General features: G+C 42.5%; 1 protein-coding gene across 2 annotated transcripts in view; it reads left to right on the top strand.

Annotated features, from left to right (window-relative positions):
• The window catches only part of LOC143275275 (cyclin-C-like), an 85292-nt gene extending 78851 nt beyond the window's left edge, over positions 1–6441 (top strand). Inside the window, exon 12 of one of the 2 annotated variants that reach the window (XM_076579254.1) lies at positions 967–6441. In XM_076579254.1, the coding sequence (XP_076435369.1) occupies positions 967–1267 (301 nt within the window). In that variant the 3' untranslated portion in view covers positions 1268–6441. The remainder of the gene's footprint in view (positions 1–966) is intronic. The other variant, XM_076579255.1, reaches the window with a different exon arrangement.
• The last annotated feature ends 7612 nt before the right edge of the window (positions 6442–14053 follow it).

The raw sequence follows: 14053 nt of genomic DNA, 5'->3' as shown, positions 1-14053 counted from the left end.
TTCATAAATGCTTACATGTTATTCTTATTCATAATTGATGTAAAAGTGTTACATATGTGACATGAAAATACTGTCATTTTTCTTATAATTTTTATCTGTATGGAATTTCCATTAAATTGAGAATTCCTTGGTTTCTATAAAAGCCCTGATTATGAATACTCAGGAAGGAATGTGTTGTCCACAGAATTGAGGATGTGATATTGATACAGTTTATTTTTTTGTCTTGCATCTTAACCAATTGAGTGCCTACAAAAAGTGTTGCCATAGTGCCTATAAGACGTCCACTGACATCCTGCATATGTTCCGATTTTTCCCTCATTGGAGTTTGGTTCAGTTCACATGAGCAGACTCTGAACAGTCAGTTTGATGTGTCTGGATAAAAGAAATAATATTTAAATGAACATGCATCAGGTAGAAGACCCTTTCTGCTTGATAATGATTTGCTAATTGGACCACGTGGAACGCACATGGAAACGAGGCTGCATCATATCCAAAAAACAAGGCTTTTGAAACTTTTTCCAGTTATGGAAAAGGCCCCATTCAGCAGATTTACACAATTTTGAAAGTTGTGCTTGTGATTATGGACTTAACTGGTTAATGGGAGGCAGTGCTTTACGATAGTGTGACTGGCTATCCACTATTCATCATGCTTTCTGAATTGCATCCAGCATTTATCTGTATTTTTGATTGACAAACTCTCTCCAGAATTTCATCTTTTGTTGGTTTTTTTCTTTTTTCTTGTCTGTTCACTGTTTTTTTTCTTGTTTGAATATGTAGTTGTTTTTTCTCTTTCTATTATCTATATTCTTTTTTCTTTTTCCATCATGTTCATTCTACTTTCTGTCACTATCAATGTATATATGCATGTTTGTTGTAATGTAAAATTTGAAAAGAAACATTCTTTAATTTAAAAAAAAAAAAAAAAAAAAAAAGAAAGAGAGAGAGAGATAATTTATTGGTTTTCAGGCCACCGTCAGAGGGGCCAACGGACAGGAGGGTACGAACCCTGGTAACTCGCAGCCCCCTGGACAGACCCTGGCACAGGCACTGCAGACCACAGCACCCTGATAACGGCGTCAGGTTTAGGTCAGCTCTCCTGTTCTTTGAGTGGTCCAGCTCTGGATTATTCCTCTCCCCACCCCCACCCCCACCCCCACATTTTCATATTTCTTCCTTAGGATGGCCATGTGGAGACAGGCATGCATGCACATGTGCAGAGGTATTTGCATTTTATCTCTCCTCACACAGGAACATACCAAAAACATAATACATGGGTACGCACATACACCGATGTGCTCATATTCAAACTATTCTCAAGCACATGGGTTAGTACACAAAATCTAGGAAATGCACAAGTGTGTCAGCATGTACACACTTGATTCTGAGCACACACACAGGTGCTGAGACACACCGCACACTCAACACACCTGCTCACAGCCCCCTCCCACCCCCACTCCCAACACACATTTACTCACATTTTCACATACAGCCTGCCTCTCTCCCTCCACACACATGCTGACACATGCACACATGTGTGCACATTCACACACACACACACACAGAGACTCTCTTGCTCGTGCAGACATGCACTCTTGCCACTATCCCTGCCCCTTCAGTGTCCTTGTAAAATCTGAATACTCTGTAAATGATATGTGTGTGAGATGTATCATCTTCAGGCCACATGAACCCCATATGTGTGTGTGTTTCTTGAGGGAAAGCAGATGTTTCTGTGTGTGGGTTTTTTGTTTGGTTGGTTTTTTTTTTATATATATACTGAACCAAATGTGAAAGCCAGTGTTTCTATGTGTTTGTTTTTTGGTCCCACAAACACCCCCCACCCCCCTTTTGTTGTTGTTTTTTTTAAATATAAGTTCCCTGATATCAATGTATGACAGGAAACATCTTTTTTTGTTTTTCTTTTCTTTTTTCCTGGCCATGTAAGTGTGCGTTTTTTTCTGACCATGTAAGTGTGGGTTTTTTTCTGACCATGTAAGTGTGGGGTTTTTTTCTGACCATGTAAATGGCTCAAAACAATATCAGTGCATGTGGTGAACAGTTTGTGCCATAGAGGGCAAATGCTACTGATGGCATGCAGTGAGTGACAGAGGGCAGGTTGGGTCAGGAGACATACTGGAGGCGCTGTGAGTGTGTCGAGTCTATTTACCAAACAGATGAGCAAGGAATTCTTTTTGTAACATCTATCCCTCAGAAGGAAGGAAGATCCAAAAGCAGTGTTAATACATACATCACTGCAGTCAATATCCCAATTTCCCAACTATCCCACCCTCCACACAACGAAAGAAAAGAAAAAGCACGCAAACACCACAGTCTGAACAAAAAGTCCTTTCGAAGTCAAGCCCAAGCCACCCCCACCACACACATGGACAGACAAGCAGGTGGACAGACAGACAGAAAATAGAGGGAGATGGAGTGTGCGTCCGGGAAGCAGCAGTAAGTCCAAGATGTGAGAGGGGGCATGGGGGGTTCTGTATTCTTTGCTGACTGTGCTCGCCTGACCAGTGTGTTAGGTTTATGTGAAGGTCAGTCATCTGCTCTTTAAAAAAAAGTTAATATAATCTTTTTGAATACTGCAGATGTGTGGCATATATGGATAAGTCCACACACTTTGACATCTTGAAACTGAAACTCAGGTATGTTCTGACTGTGGATTCAGTTATTTTGGCTTATAACGGGTTTGTTCGTTATAAGAATCTATCTGTCTATATACAGTATATACATATGTATATATTGTATTACTCTTTCCATTGCAACAAATTTCTCTGTGTGAAATTCAGGCTGCTCTTCCCAGGGAGAGTGTATTGCTCACTCTGAGCGCCACTCTTTTTTTTTTCTTCTTCTTTTTTTCTGCCTGCAATTTGTTTTCCTATTGAAGTGGATTTTTCTGCAGAATTTTGCCAGGAACAACCCTTTTGTTTCCATGGGGTTCTTTTACATGCGCGAAGTGCATGCTGCACACGGGACCTTGGTTTATCGTCTCATCCAAATAACTAGCATCCAAACCACCACTCAAGGTCTAGTGGAGGGGGAGAAAATACTGGTGACTATGGGATTCAAACCAGTTCACTTGGATTCTGTCACTTTCTAGGCGGACGCATTACCTCTAGGCCAGTACTCCACATATATGTATATATTGCCCTTTTCTTCCAGAAGGGTTACCAACCCTGCCCCTCCCCAAAACAAATCAAAACAAGAAGAAATAAATGTGCACTTATTAATGTAACATTTTACAGGACATGAAATTGACCCCTTTTCCGTGTTTACACTAGTGAGGCACAGTAACTCTGTTATATGACACCTCACTGTTGTGAAACACAAACATCCTTTTTTATTTTTTCAAATCTTCAGTTCAGGTATTGTCAGCAATATGCACTATTGAATGACAGAGAAAGTTTAGGCAAAACTTGTTAACAGTTGGTTTTGCCCTTTTCATGCTGTAGTTCACTCATGATATTGGCTGATGGTGGCCTGCAATGCAGACTGACAACAGTAGAGAACTGTCATTTGTTCTGCAGTCAAAGGGAACTCCTGTCCAGTCTTGGTATTTACAGCGTTCTTATGGGGGGAAAAGAGTTTATTAATGTGGGCTCATGTTCCTGGCAAAATTCTGTAGAAAAATCCACTTCAATAGGAAAAAAAAAACAAAAAAACAGCATGCAAGAAAAAATACAAGAAAATGGGTGGCGCTGTAGTGTAGCAATGCGCTGTCCCTGGGGAGAGCAGCCCGAATTTCACACAGGTAAATCTGTTGTGACAAAAAGAGAAATGCAATGCAATATTGTACTTTCTTTTTTTTAATTTAAAAAAAATATATATATTTTTAAGAATTTGATGTTTGTCCTTTTTCATCCTCAGTGTACTTATGTCAAAGATAAAAATGTTTCTCTATTTCATCAATTCACTAATTGGATAACATGATTAATTTGATGGCCTAGACGTAGCATGTCCGCCAAGGAAGCGAGAGAATCTGAGTGCGCTGGTTTGAATCACGGCTTAGCCACCGATATTTTCCCCCCTCCACTAGACCTTGAGTGGTGGTCTGGACGCTAGTCATTTGGATGAGACAATAAACCGAGGTCCCGTGTGCAGCATGCACTTAGCACACGTAAAAGAACCCACGGCAACAAAAGTTCCTGGCAGAATTCTGTAGAAAAATCCACTTCGATAGGAAAAACAAATAAAAACAGCACACAGGAAAAAAAAAAGAAAAAAAGGTGGCGCTGTAGTGTAGCGACGCGCTCTCCCTGGGGAGAGCAGCCCGAATTTCACACGGAGAAATCTGTTGTGATAAAAAGAAATACAAATATGCACATACACACATAAAACAAAACAGTGAAGGTTTCAAATAGTAATTTTCTATTGTTCAAGATGTCAGTTTTTAAAAAAATCTTTTTTTAACAAGAAGGTGTCTTATTCTGTTCTTCAAAAAAGAGTTGTTTCCCCCCCAAGACATCAAATTCTTTGGGGTTTTTTTTTCAAAGGGAATTATTTGATTTTGTTTTAAGACAAAGTGTTGGTGTTGCTTTTCCAAAAGTAATTTAATGAAGGGGAGGTTTGTGTATGCTTCCAGAAAATGATTTTATCCCTTGTAAAAAAAAAAAAAAAAAAAAAAAAAAAAAAAGAAGAAGAAAAAGAAAAAAGGCATCAACCCTGTGCTCTAACAATCATAATATTTTGTTTATCTTTCTAACTTTCAGTTCATATATTATTGACTATGCCAGACATAAAGGAAGGGGAGGTGTGTGTAGGTTCCCCCCTAAACTGATCCCATTCCATCCACCATGGTGTGGGTAAGGGGTCAGTGATGGCTATATTCTTCTCCTCTCCTCCTCCACACCTGTACCAGCTGACACTACCTCAGGCATGGGTGTGGTTTGGAGAGACTCACAGCTGATCTGTAAACAAATGCATTGTCCTTCGGCATTGCATCAGACCTGGGAATTTCCTCAGAGTTTGTGTAGATATATGTGCTATGGGAACTCTGTGTGTGTTTGCATTTGCATGCATGTGTGAATGTGCATGCAGGTTTGTTGAGTGTGGCCCATTTTGTTCTGGTTATATTTCAGTCATTTGCCTTGTGTGTGTCTCTTTCACTTCATTATAATGTATTTGCTTGTTTTTTGTTTGCTATTTTTCATTGAATATGAATGTTTCACACAAACCTGGTGTAGGCTCTCAAGGTCTGTCCAGAGTGTTGGGTTGATGAGATGGTCATGCATCTGCTGTTTTTGTTTTCTTTTTTTGATGTGATGCAGTGTATATGGATCAGTCTGCACACCTTGACACCTCCTCTCTTGAAATTGAAAACTGTGTGAACTGTAGTTTGGAAGGAGTGGATGTAGACGAATGAGTCCGTGTGTTGTGGTATTTTCGTCACATTGTGGGGTGAGATTTGGTATGCTTTGAATTTTGGAATGAAATAGTATGCACATTTAATTCTGAAGTGACTGTGCTGTTTGGTAGTGTTTTGTGTTCAGGAATGATGTGGGAGCATTGTTTTATCATGTGACAGGACAGGAGCCGACTTTATGGGCTTCAGTGATTATATCAGTATTTTCTGAATCAAAGGCAGAATTTGAAAAAGATGTATTGAAAAAGGATTTAATCGTTCAAAAGGGGAAGTGTGTCTGTGTGACATTTCTCCCAAAAATGAGTCAGATGTCACCTTTTTTTGTTGTTGAAAGTCTTTTTTTTCCAGTTTGATTTGATACTGCCAGTTTTTCTCCAACTTTTCATGGCAGGTTGTCCATTTATGTGGGTTAGTGATGTCACACTGTCAGTTCAGATCTTTTTAAACTGTTCAGTTCCACATCCAGAATTCTTGTGGGGAAACCGGTGTTAGGTGTATATTGAACATTGTGGGTCAGGAATGTTGGGAGAGAGTGGATGTTCTCCCTGACGGTGAAAACCACTTTGAAATACACGGTTCCTGAGCTGTGGTCTTCTGAAATCTGTTAACCCCTTCCTCAAATTGCTGAAGACTTGGTGTCAACAGTTCAAATGTTCTCAAAGATAGTGTAGACAGGAAGTGTTTAAAGGCATTTTACATTGATATCTTTAAGATTTATATTTTTTACAATGATTTTTGAAAATCATAATAATACTTTTTGTTTGAATCAGATTCCAACCAAATAATAAAATTCAGTGATGTACAGTTATCACTTGTGCCTATTTATTTCACTAGTGCACACTTTGGAAGGTGACTTTTGACTCATTCTGTAGGGGAAGGTCTATGGAAATGGTAGAGGATGAACAGAGGTGTTATTGCATGCATTTTAATGAATGGTGAAGATGTGTTTTCAAGATGCGTGCGATTATTTCATGCATCAAGTAGGTTGAATCAATACGGCCACTGCAAACAAATGAATCCGCATTCATGTTTGTCGTGTGTATGTGTGTACCATATTTAATGTTATTATCATGCTCATGAATGTGTATTTTGGGGAAAATAAATACAGTTTGCAAGTATGTTGGAGAAGCATTTCAGATTGTGTGTTTTCTTGTTTGTTTATTGTTTTTTTTGGTGATTGTTTTTTTGTGGTGAGATGGTCATTGGCGTTTTTCTCTTTGTTTTTTCTTCTTTTATTTTTGCTAGAATTGTATATCTGTGTTTCATTTTTCTTTCCTTTTTTTTCTTTTTTTCTTTCTACATTGTCAGTCTCTCTTCCCTTCAGTCAGACTGTATCAATCATGTGGATATTTTCCTCCTTTGTGTCTCTGTCTATCTCTGTCTCCCCTCACCCCCAACCACTCTTTCCCCCTTTCTTTATCTCCTTCCCTCTCTCTACCTCTCTCTCTCTGTCTTCTGTGTTTTACTTTCCAGACAAAACTAGAAAATACGGATGCAGTCTGATTCTGAGCCCAGAACAGCCCACTCAGGACTTGTTCAACCACTGCTATGAAGCCAATCTCTTAACTCTTTCCGTACGAACGGCGAAAGAGACGACGTTACCATCATCAAAATATTGCAAGCGGAAGGCTCTTATACTGAAGACGTGAATGTTGACAAAGAATACCACAATTCTGATGACGGAAGCTAAAGGTTGGGTCATTGAGACACCCACTGGACATCCGAGGGGTCTGTGTAGAGGAGAAGAGAGGACTGGCCAGTACTGAGTGAGTTAAAACAGGCTGAAGATGAAATATGAGAAAAAGAAGTAGAGGAAAAAAAAGAAGACAGAAGAAGATGAAATAGAAGACTTGAGAAGAATACAAAGTACAATCAAGAGGAGAAGAGTGAAATGGAGTAGAAGAAGAGGGAGAAGACGATGACAGAGAAGATTAGAAGAGGAAGAATTCAGAGAAGGCAGAGGGGAAGAAGAGAGAAGTGGGATTGAAAGAAGTGGAAGAAGAGAAAAGTGGGAGGGAGAGAGAGAGAAGTGGGAGAGAAGCGGAAGGAGAGAGAAATGGGAGTGGAAGAAGTAAGAAGTGGAAGGAGAGGGAAGTGGGAGTGAGAGAAGCAGGAGAGAGAAGTGGGAGTGAGAGAAGGAGGAGAGAGAAGTGGGAGTGAGAGAAGCGGAAGAAGAGAGAAGTGGAAGGAGAGAGAAGTGGGAGTGAGAGAAGCGGAATAAAAGAGAAATGGGAGTGAGAGAAGGAGGAGAGAGAAGTGGGAATGAGAGAAGTGGAAGGAGAGAGAAGCGGAAGAAGAGAGAAGTGGGAGTGAGAGAAGCGGAAGAAGAAAAGTGGGAGTGAGAGAAGCAGAAGAAGAGAAAAGCGGAAGGAGAGAGAAATGGGAATGAGAGAAGCGGAAGAAAAGTGGCAGTGAGAAAAGCGGAAGGAGAAAGAAGTGGAAGGAGAGAGAAGCGGAAGGAGAGAGAAGTGGTAGAAGAGAGAAGCGGAAGAAGAGAAGTGGGGAGTGAGAAAAGCCGAAGGAGAGAGAAGCGGAAGGAGAGAGAAGTGGTAGAAGAGAGAAGCGGAAGAAGAGAAGTGGGAGTGAGAAAAGCGGAAGGAGAAAGAAGTGGAAAGAGAGAGAAGCGGAAGGAGAGAGATGTGGGAGTGAGATAAGCGGAAGAAGAAAAGTGGAAGGAGAGAAGTGGGAGTGAGAGAAGCGGAAGAAGAGAATTGGGAGTGAGAGAAGCGGAAGGAGAAAGAAGAGGAAGAAGAGAAGAGTGAGGAAGCGGAAGGAGAGAGAGAAGAGAGCAGTGGAAGAAGGGAGAAGCGGAAGGAGAGAAGTGGGAGTGAGAGAAGCGGAAGAAGAGAGAAGTGGGAGTGAGAGAAGCGGAAGAAGAGAGAAGTGGGAGTGAGAGAAGCCGAGGGAGAGAGAAGTGGGAGTGATAGAAGCCGAGGGAGAGAGAAGCGGAAGGAGAGAGAAGCGGAAGGAGAGAGAAGTGGGAGTGAGAGAAGCGGAAGAAGAGAGAAGTGAGAGAAGCGGAAGAAGAGACAAGCGGGAGGAGAGAGAAGTGGGAGTGACAGAAGCGGAAGAACAGAGAAGCGGAAGGAGAGAGCGGAAGTAGAGGTAAGTGGGAGTGATAGAAGCGGAAGAAGATGGAAGTGGGAGTGAGAGAAGCGGAAGGAGAGAGCGGAAGTAGAGGGAAGCGGAATAAGAGAGAAGTGGGAGTGAGAGAAGCGGAAGAAGAGAGCCGGAAGGAGAGAGCGGAAGTAGAAGAAGAGAAGTGGGAGTGAGAGAAGCGGAAGGAGAGAGAAGCAGGAGTGAGAGAAGTGGAAGGAGAAGAGAAGCGGAAGAAGAAAGAAGCGGAAGGAGAGAGAAGGAGAAGAAGAGAGAAGTGGGAAGTGAGAGAAGCAGAAGAGAGAGAAGTGTGAGCGAGAGAAGCAGAAGAAGAGAGAAGTGGGTGTGAGAGAAGCGGAAGAAGAGAGAAGTGGGAGTGAGAGAAGCGGAAGGAGAGAGAAGTGGGAGTGAGAGAAGCGGAAGGAGAGAGAAGCAGAAGAAGAGAGAAGTGGGAGGAGAGAGAAGCGGAAGAAGAGAGAGAGAGAACCAGAAGAAGAAAAAAAGCGGAAGAAGAGAGAAGTGGGAGTGAGAGAAGCGTAAGAAGAGAGAAGTGGAAGGAGAGAGAAGCAGAAGAAGAGAAGTGGGAGTGAGAGAAGCGGAAGAAGAGAGAAGCGTAAGAAGAGAGAAGTGGAAGGAGAGAGAAGTGGGAGTGAGAGAAATGAAAGGAGAGAGAAGTGGGAGTGAGAAGCGGAAGGAGAGAGAAGCGGAAGGAGAGAGCGGAAGTAGAGGGAAGTGGGAGTGATAGAAGCTGAAGAAGATGGGAGTGAGAGAAGCGGAAGTAGAGGGAAGCGGAAGAAGAGAGAAGTGGGAGTGATAGAAGCGGAAGGAGAGAGAAGCGGAAGGAGAGAGCGGAAGTAGAGAGAAGTGGAAGAAGAGAGATGTTGGAGTGAGAGAAGCGGAAGGAGAGAGAAGCGGAAGAAGAGAGAAGTGGGAGTGCGAGAAGTGGAAGGAGAGAGAACGGAAGAAGAAAGAAGGGAAGGAGAGAGAAGGAGAAGAAGAGAGAAGTGGAGTGAGAGAAGCGGAAGAAGAGAGAAGTGGGAGTGAGAGAAGCGGAAGAAGAGAGAAGTGGAAGGAGAGAAAAGTGGAAGGAGAGACAAGCGGAAGAAGAGAGAAGTGGGAGTGAGAGAAGTGAAAGGAGAGAGAAGCGGAAGGAGAGGGAAGTGGGAGTGATAGAAGCGGATGAAGATGGAAGTGGGAGTGAGAGAAGCGGAAGGAGAGAGAGCGGAAGTAGATGGAAGCGGAAGAAGAGAGAAGCGAGTAGAGAGAAGCGGAAGAAGAGAGAAGTGGGAGTGAGAGAAGTGGAAGGAGAGAGAAGCAGAAGAAGAGGGAAGTGGGAGTGAGAGAAGCGGAAGAAGAGAGAAGTGGGAGTGAGAGAAGCGGAAGAAGAAAGAATTGGGAGTGAGAGAAGCGGAAGGAGAGAGAAGTGGGAGTTAGAGAAGCGGAAGAAGAAGAAGTGGGAGTGAGAGAAGTGGAAGAAGAGAAGTGGGAGTGAGAGAAGCGGAAGGAGAGAGATGTGGAAGAAGAGAGAAGTGGGAGTGAGAGAAGCCAGGGGGGAGAGAAGTGGAAGGAGAGAGAAGAGAGAAGCGGAAGGAGAGAGAAGCAGAAGGAGGTAGAAGTGGGAGTGAGAGGAGGAGTGGAAGGAGAGAGAAGCGGAAGAAGAGGGCGGAAGAAGAGAGAAGTGGGAGTGAGAGAAGCGGAAGAAGAGAGAAGTGGGAGTGAGAGAAGCGGAAGGAGAGAGAAGCAGAAGAAGAGAGAAGTGGGAGTGAGAGAGTGGGAGTGAGAGAAGTGGAAGGAGAGAGAAGCGGAAGAAGAGAGAAGTGGGAGTGAGAGAGTGGGAGTGAAAGAAGTGGAAGGAGAGAGAAGCGGAAGAAGAGAGAAGTGGAAGGAGAGAGTGGGAGTGAGAGAAGTGGAAGGAGAGAAGTGGGAGTGAGAGAAGTGGAAGGAGAGAAAAGCGGAAGAAGAGAGAAGTGGGAGTGAGAGAAGCGAAGAAGAGAGAAGTGGGAATGAGAGAAGTGGAAGGAGAGAGAAGCGGAAGAAGAGAGAAGTGGGAGTGAGAGAAGCAGAAGAAGAGAGAAGTGGGAGTGAGAGAAGCGGAAGGAGAGAGAAGCAGAAGAAGAGAGAAGTGGGAGTGAGAGAAGCGGAAGGAGAGAGAAGCGGAAGAAGAGAGAAGTGGAAGGAGAGAGAAGCGGAAGAAGAGAGAAACGGAAGGAGAGAAGTGGGAGTGAGAGAAGCGGAAGAAGAGAGAAGTACTATCGATGTTCAGTCACCAGTTGGCCACACATGAGAGGAGACTCTGCACAGCTGCGGAGTCACTTCGGTGGTGTTGAGTTGTGCCTGTTTTGATTCAACATACACAGGACGTCGCTCACATAGCCCTGACTGATGACAGTGATCATTTAGTCAGACGCAGAAAGTGAGCAAACACGAAACATGCATCCAAGAACTGGGTAATCCTCATCTGTGTGGTCCCAAACCTTCCTACTTGAGCTCTGGGTATGAGCTGGCAACGGGCTGAAAAACTCACCATCCACACCCTCATCCATCCAGCTGTCAGTCCACAATGCTAACCACTTCATCCGGCCATGTCTGGTCATTGGTTTTGTTGTTGTTGTTGTTTGTTTTTGTTGTTGTTGTTGTTTGATTGTTTTTTTGTTTGTTTTGTTTTTTGGTTGTTTCCCCTGTTTTTGATTCAGGTACAACACAAACTTCAGAAAGATAAAAAAATAAAAAATAAAAATAAAAATAAAAAAAAAGGACAAAGAAACAAACAAGCGTGCATTTACACATGCACAGAGCGAAAACAAACCGAGAGAAGACGAATGAGTTTCCATAAACTTGGAACTAATAAAATGGCATTGCTGAGGGAACACGTCTGCAAGCGAACATGCACACACGAGGGGAAAATACATGTGGCCTACACTATTTTAGAATGAAAATCATAACTAGAAAACATTGATACACGTTTGAAAAAATAAAACACATCATCATTTTACCCAGAACTCCATTTCTAACTCTGGTGTGTGGATAATTTTTCATTAAAAAAAAACCCCAAAACGATGAAAGAAATCAGTTCATATTGTAACTGGCAACGGCGGTGTAGATAGTACATTTGAAAATGAATTATTCAGTACTGTACAGTAGTAAGCTGTTATCTGATTACCTAATATTTTACTTATATTTTCTTGCCATATTCATTTCCTAATGACAAATTACTAGCTACCTCACGTTCAAATTCCAAGCTTGATGTGTCAGTTTAATAACGACTGCCTTATGACAGAAAAGATAAGCCATCAGAATGAAGTGGCGATGTATTAAACGTCACATGGTAACAACTACTCATCATACGTCAGTCAGGAGAAAAAAAGGAACAAAAAACATGATCACTAACCTGGAAACTGTTGTCAACAGCATGATCTCAGAGCAACAACAGCTTATTAGCAGAAAACAAATACAGTTATAAGCAGAGTCCTTGCAAAGCTGTACGGTAAAGGATTGGCTACTATGTGGTTGACACAAGGAGATATATATTATGCTGTTGTTGTTTTTTGTGTGTTTTTTTCAATGAAATGATAGTTCTTGCAATATACAAGAATTAATGTACACGAATTCACCGCTGTAATGCAAGGCACATATGAAGGTGAGTGAAGACATCCTGTATACACCTTCCATTTGAGTTTTTAGGAGTTGCGATTAAAAAAAAGCGAAGATTAAATAAGTAAATAAATAAAATGCGTAAGAATGCGTATTGATATAGCAGTATAATCCAGGTAACATTTTTAGCCATCCTCACCCCCAGCAACTCAGTTGTACGGCATTATACTTGTGAAGATGAATCGAAAACAAATGAAAAAACGTTTTGTAGAGACTTCTATGGATATTACAAACGCGCGCGCGCGCGAACATACACACATGCACGCACGCGCATATATACACACTGGCACACAGAATGCACATACTCACGCGTGCATATTGCATGCACGTAAGTCTATGATGAAGGGCAGATTTCGATCCTTTGCAACTCAAACGAATGTTAGGCATAATTTCCAATCTAACATTTTCTGGGCTTTCCAAAATACAACTCAAACCAATGTTGGCATCATTTCCAATCTAACATTTTCTGGGCTTTCCAAAATGCAATTCAAACGAATGTTGGCATCATTTCCAATCTAATATTATCTGGGCTTTCCAATATACAACTCAAACGAATGTTGGCATAATTTCCGATCTAACATTTTCTGGGCTTTCTAAAATACAATTCAAACGAATGTTGGCATCATTTCCAATCTAACATTTTCTGGGCTTTCCAAAATACAACTCAAACGAATGTTGGCATCATTTCCAATCTAACATTTTCTGGGCTTTCCAAAATACAACTCAACGAATGTTGGCATCATTTCCAATCTAACATTTTCTGGGCTTTCCAAAATACAACTCAAACGAATGTTGGCATCATTTCCAATCTAACATTTTCTGGGCTTTCCAAAATACACTTCAAACGAATGTTGGCATCATTTCCAATCTAACATTTTCTGGGCTTTCCAAAATACAACTCAAACCAATGTTGGCATCATTTCCAATCTAACATTTTCTGGGCTTTCCAAAATACACTACTTAAATGTTCATGTGAGTACATCTGGCATGAAAACCCCCAAACATGCTTTGACCATCCATTCTGGTATCTTCTGCCATTTCTCCAGTGTCTGATTCATCTGTTTGAGAGATTCCATCTTCTGGAACCAATCTCCTTGCACTGCTACTGCTGATGGCTCTGCTTTTCTTCCTGGTCTCTGCGGCTGTGGATCCCCAGTTGATGCTGACAGTCGCTGATCCATCACAAAGTCCCCAGAAGTCATCCAAGCAAGTAGCTTTCTTTGTCGTCCTCCGATTGACCGTCTGGGCATCGGTTTGGGTGGCTGAAGTGGCTTATCCTCCTTTTCTTCTTCAGCTGATTCCTCAGCCTCCGACACCACCTCTTCTGGCTGATCCACAGGTTCCTGCAGATCTGCTACTGCCTCCTCTGGCAGTGTATCCTGGGTACCCAGTTCCTGAGCTTGATCCAAGTCCCCATCAAGCACGTTCTCCGTGACGTCCTGATCGGAGTGATGGGCGTCCCCACCCGGATCTTCCTGTTCCTCAGAACTTCCCCTTCTACTCTCTCTAGTTGTCTCTGGGACAACTAGTGGTTCGACACTTGAGTCACTGCTTTCCGTTTCAGATGTATGTTGCTGTCTGTGTCTAAGGCGTCGGGATTTTCTCTGCTTGTGTCTGAGCTGTTGAGCATCTTTTTCCTGGCCATCCTCTGATTTTCGGAGTTCAACTCCAAGTGGCAGCAAAAGGTTGCGGTGCAGAGTCCTTTTTCTCCCTACACCATCTTTTCGCTGCACAACAAAGACTGGTATGTCCCTGTTCGGTTTCTGGAGGACTTTGTACACCTCTTCCTCCCATTTGTCAGCAAGTTTATGCTTGCCGTCAAATGCGACCACCCTGACCAGAACACGGTCGCCTACTTCCACAGCTGCACCTCTTGACTTCATGTCATAACTCCTCTTTTGCTTCTCTCTTGCTCTCTGTGCTGCTTCTGAAGCCAAG

The sequence above is a fragment of the Babylonia areolata genome, chromosome 30, assembly GCF_041734735.1.
Source record: "Babylonia areolata isolate BAREFJ2019XMU chromosome 30, ASM4173473v1, whole genome shotgun sequence".
Taxonomy (NCBI): Eukaryota; Metazoa; Mollusca; class Gastropoda; order Neogastropoda; family Buccinidae; genus Babylonia; species Babylonia areolata.
Note: the sequence above shows the minus strand (reverse complement) of the source record. Positions and strands in the feature narration are given on the sequence as shown.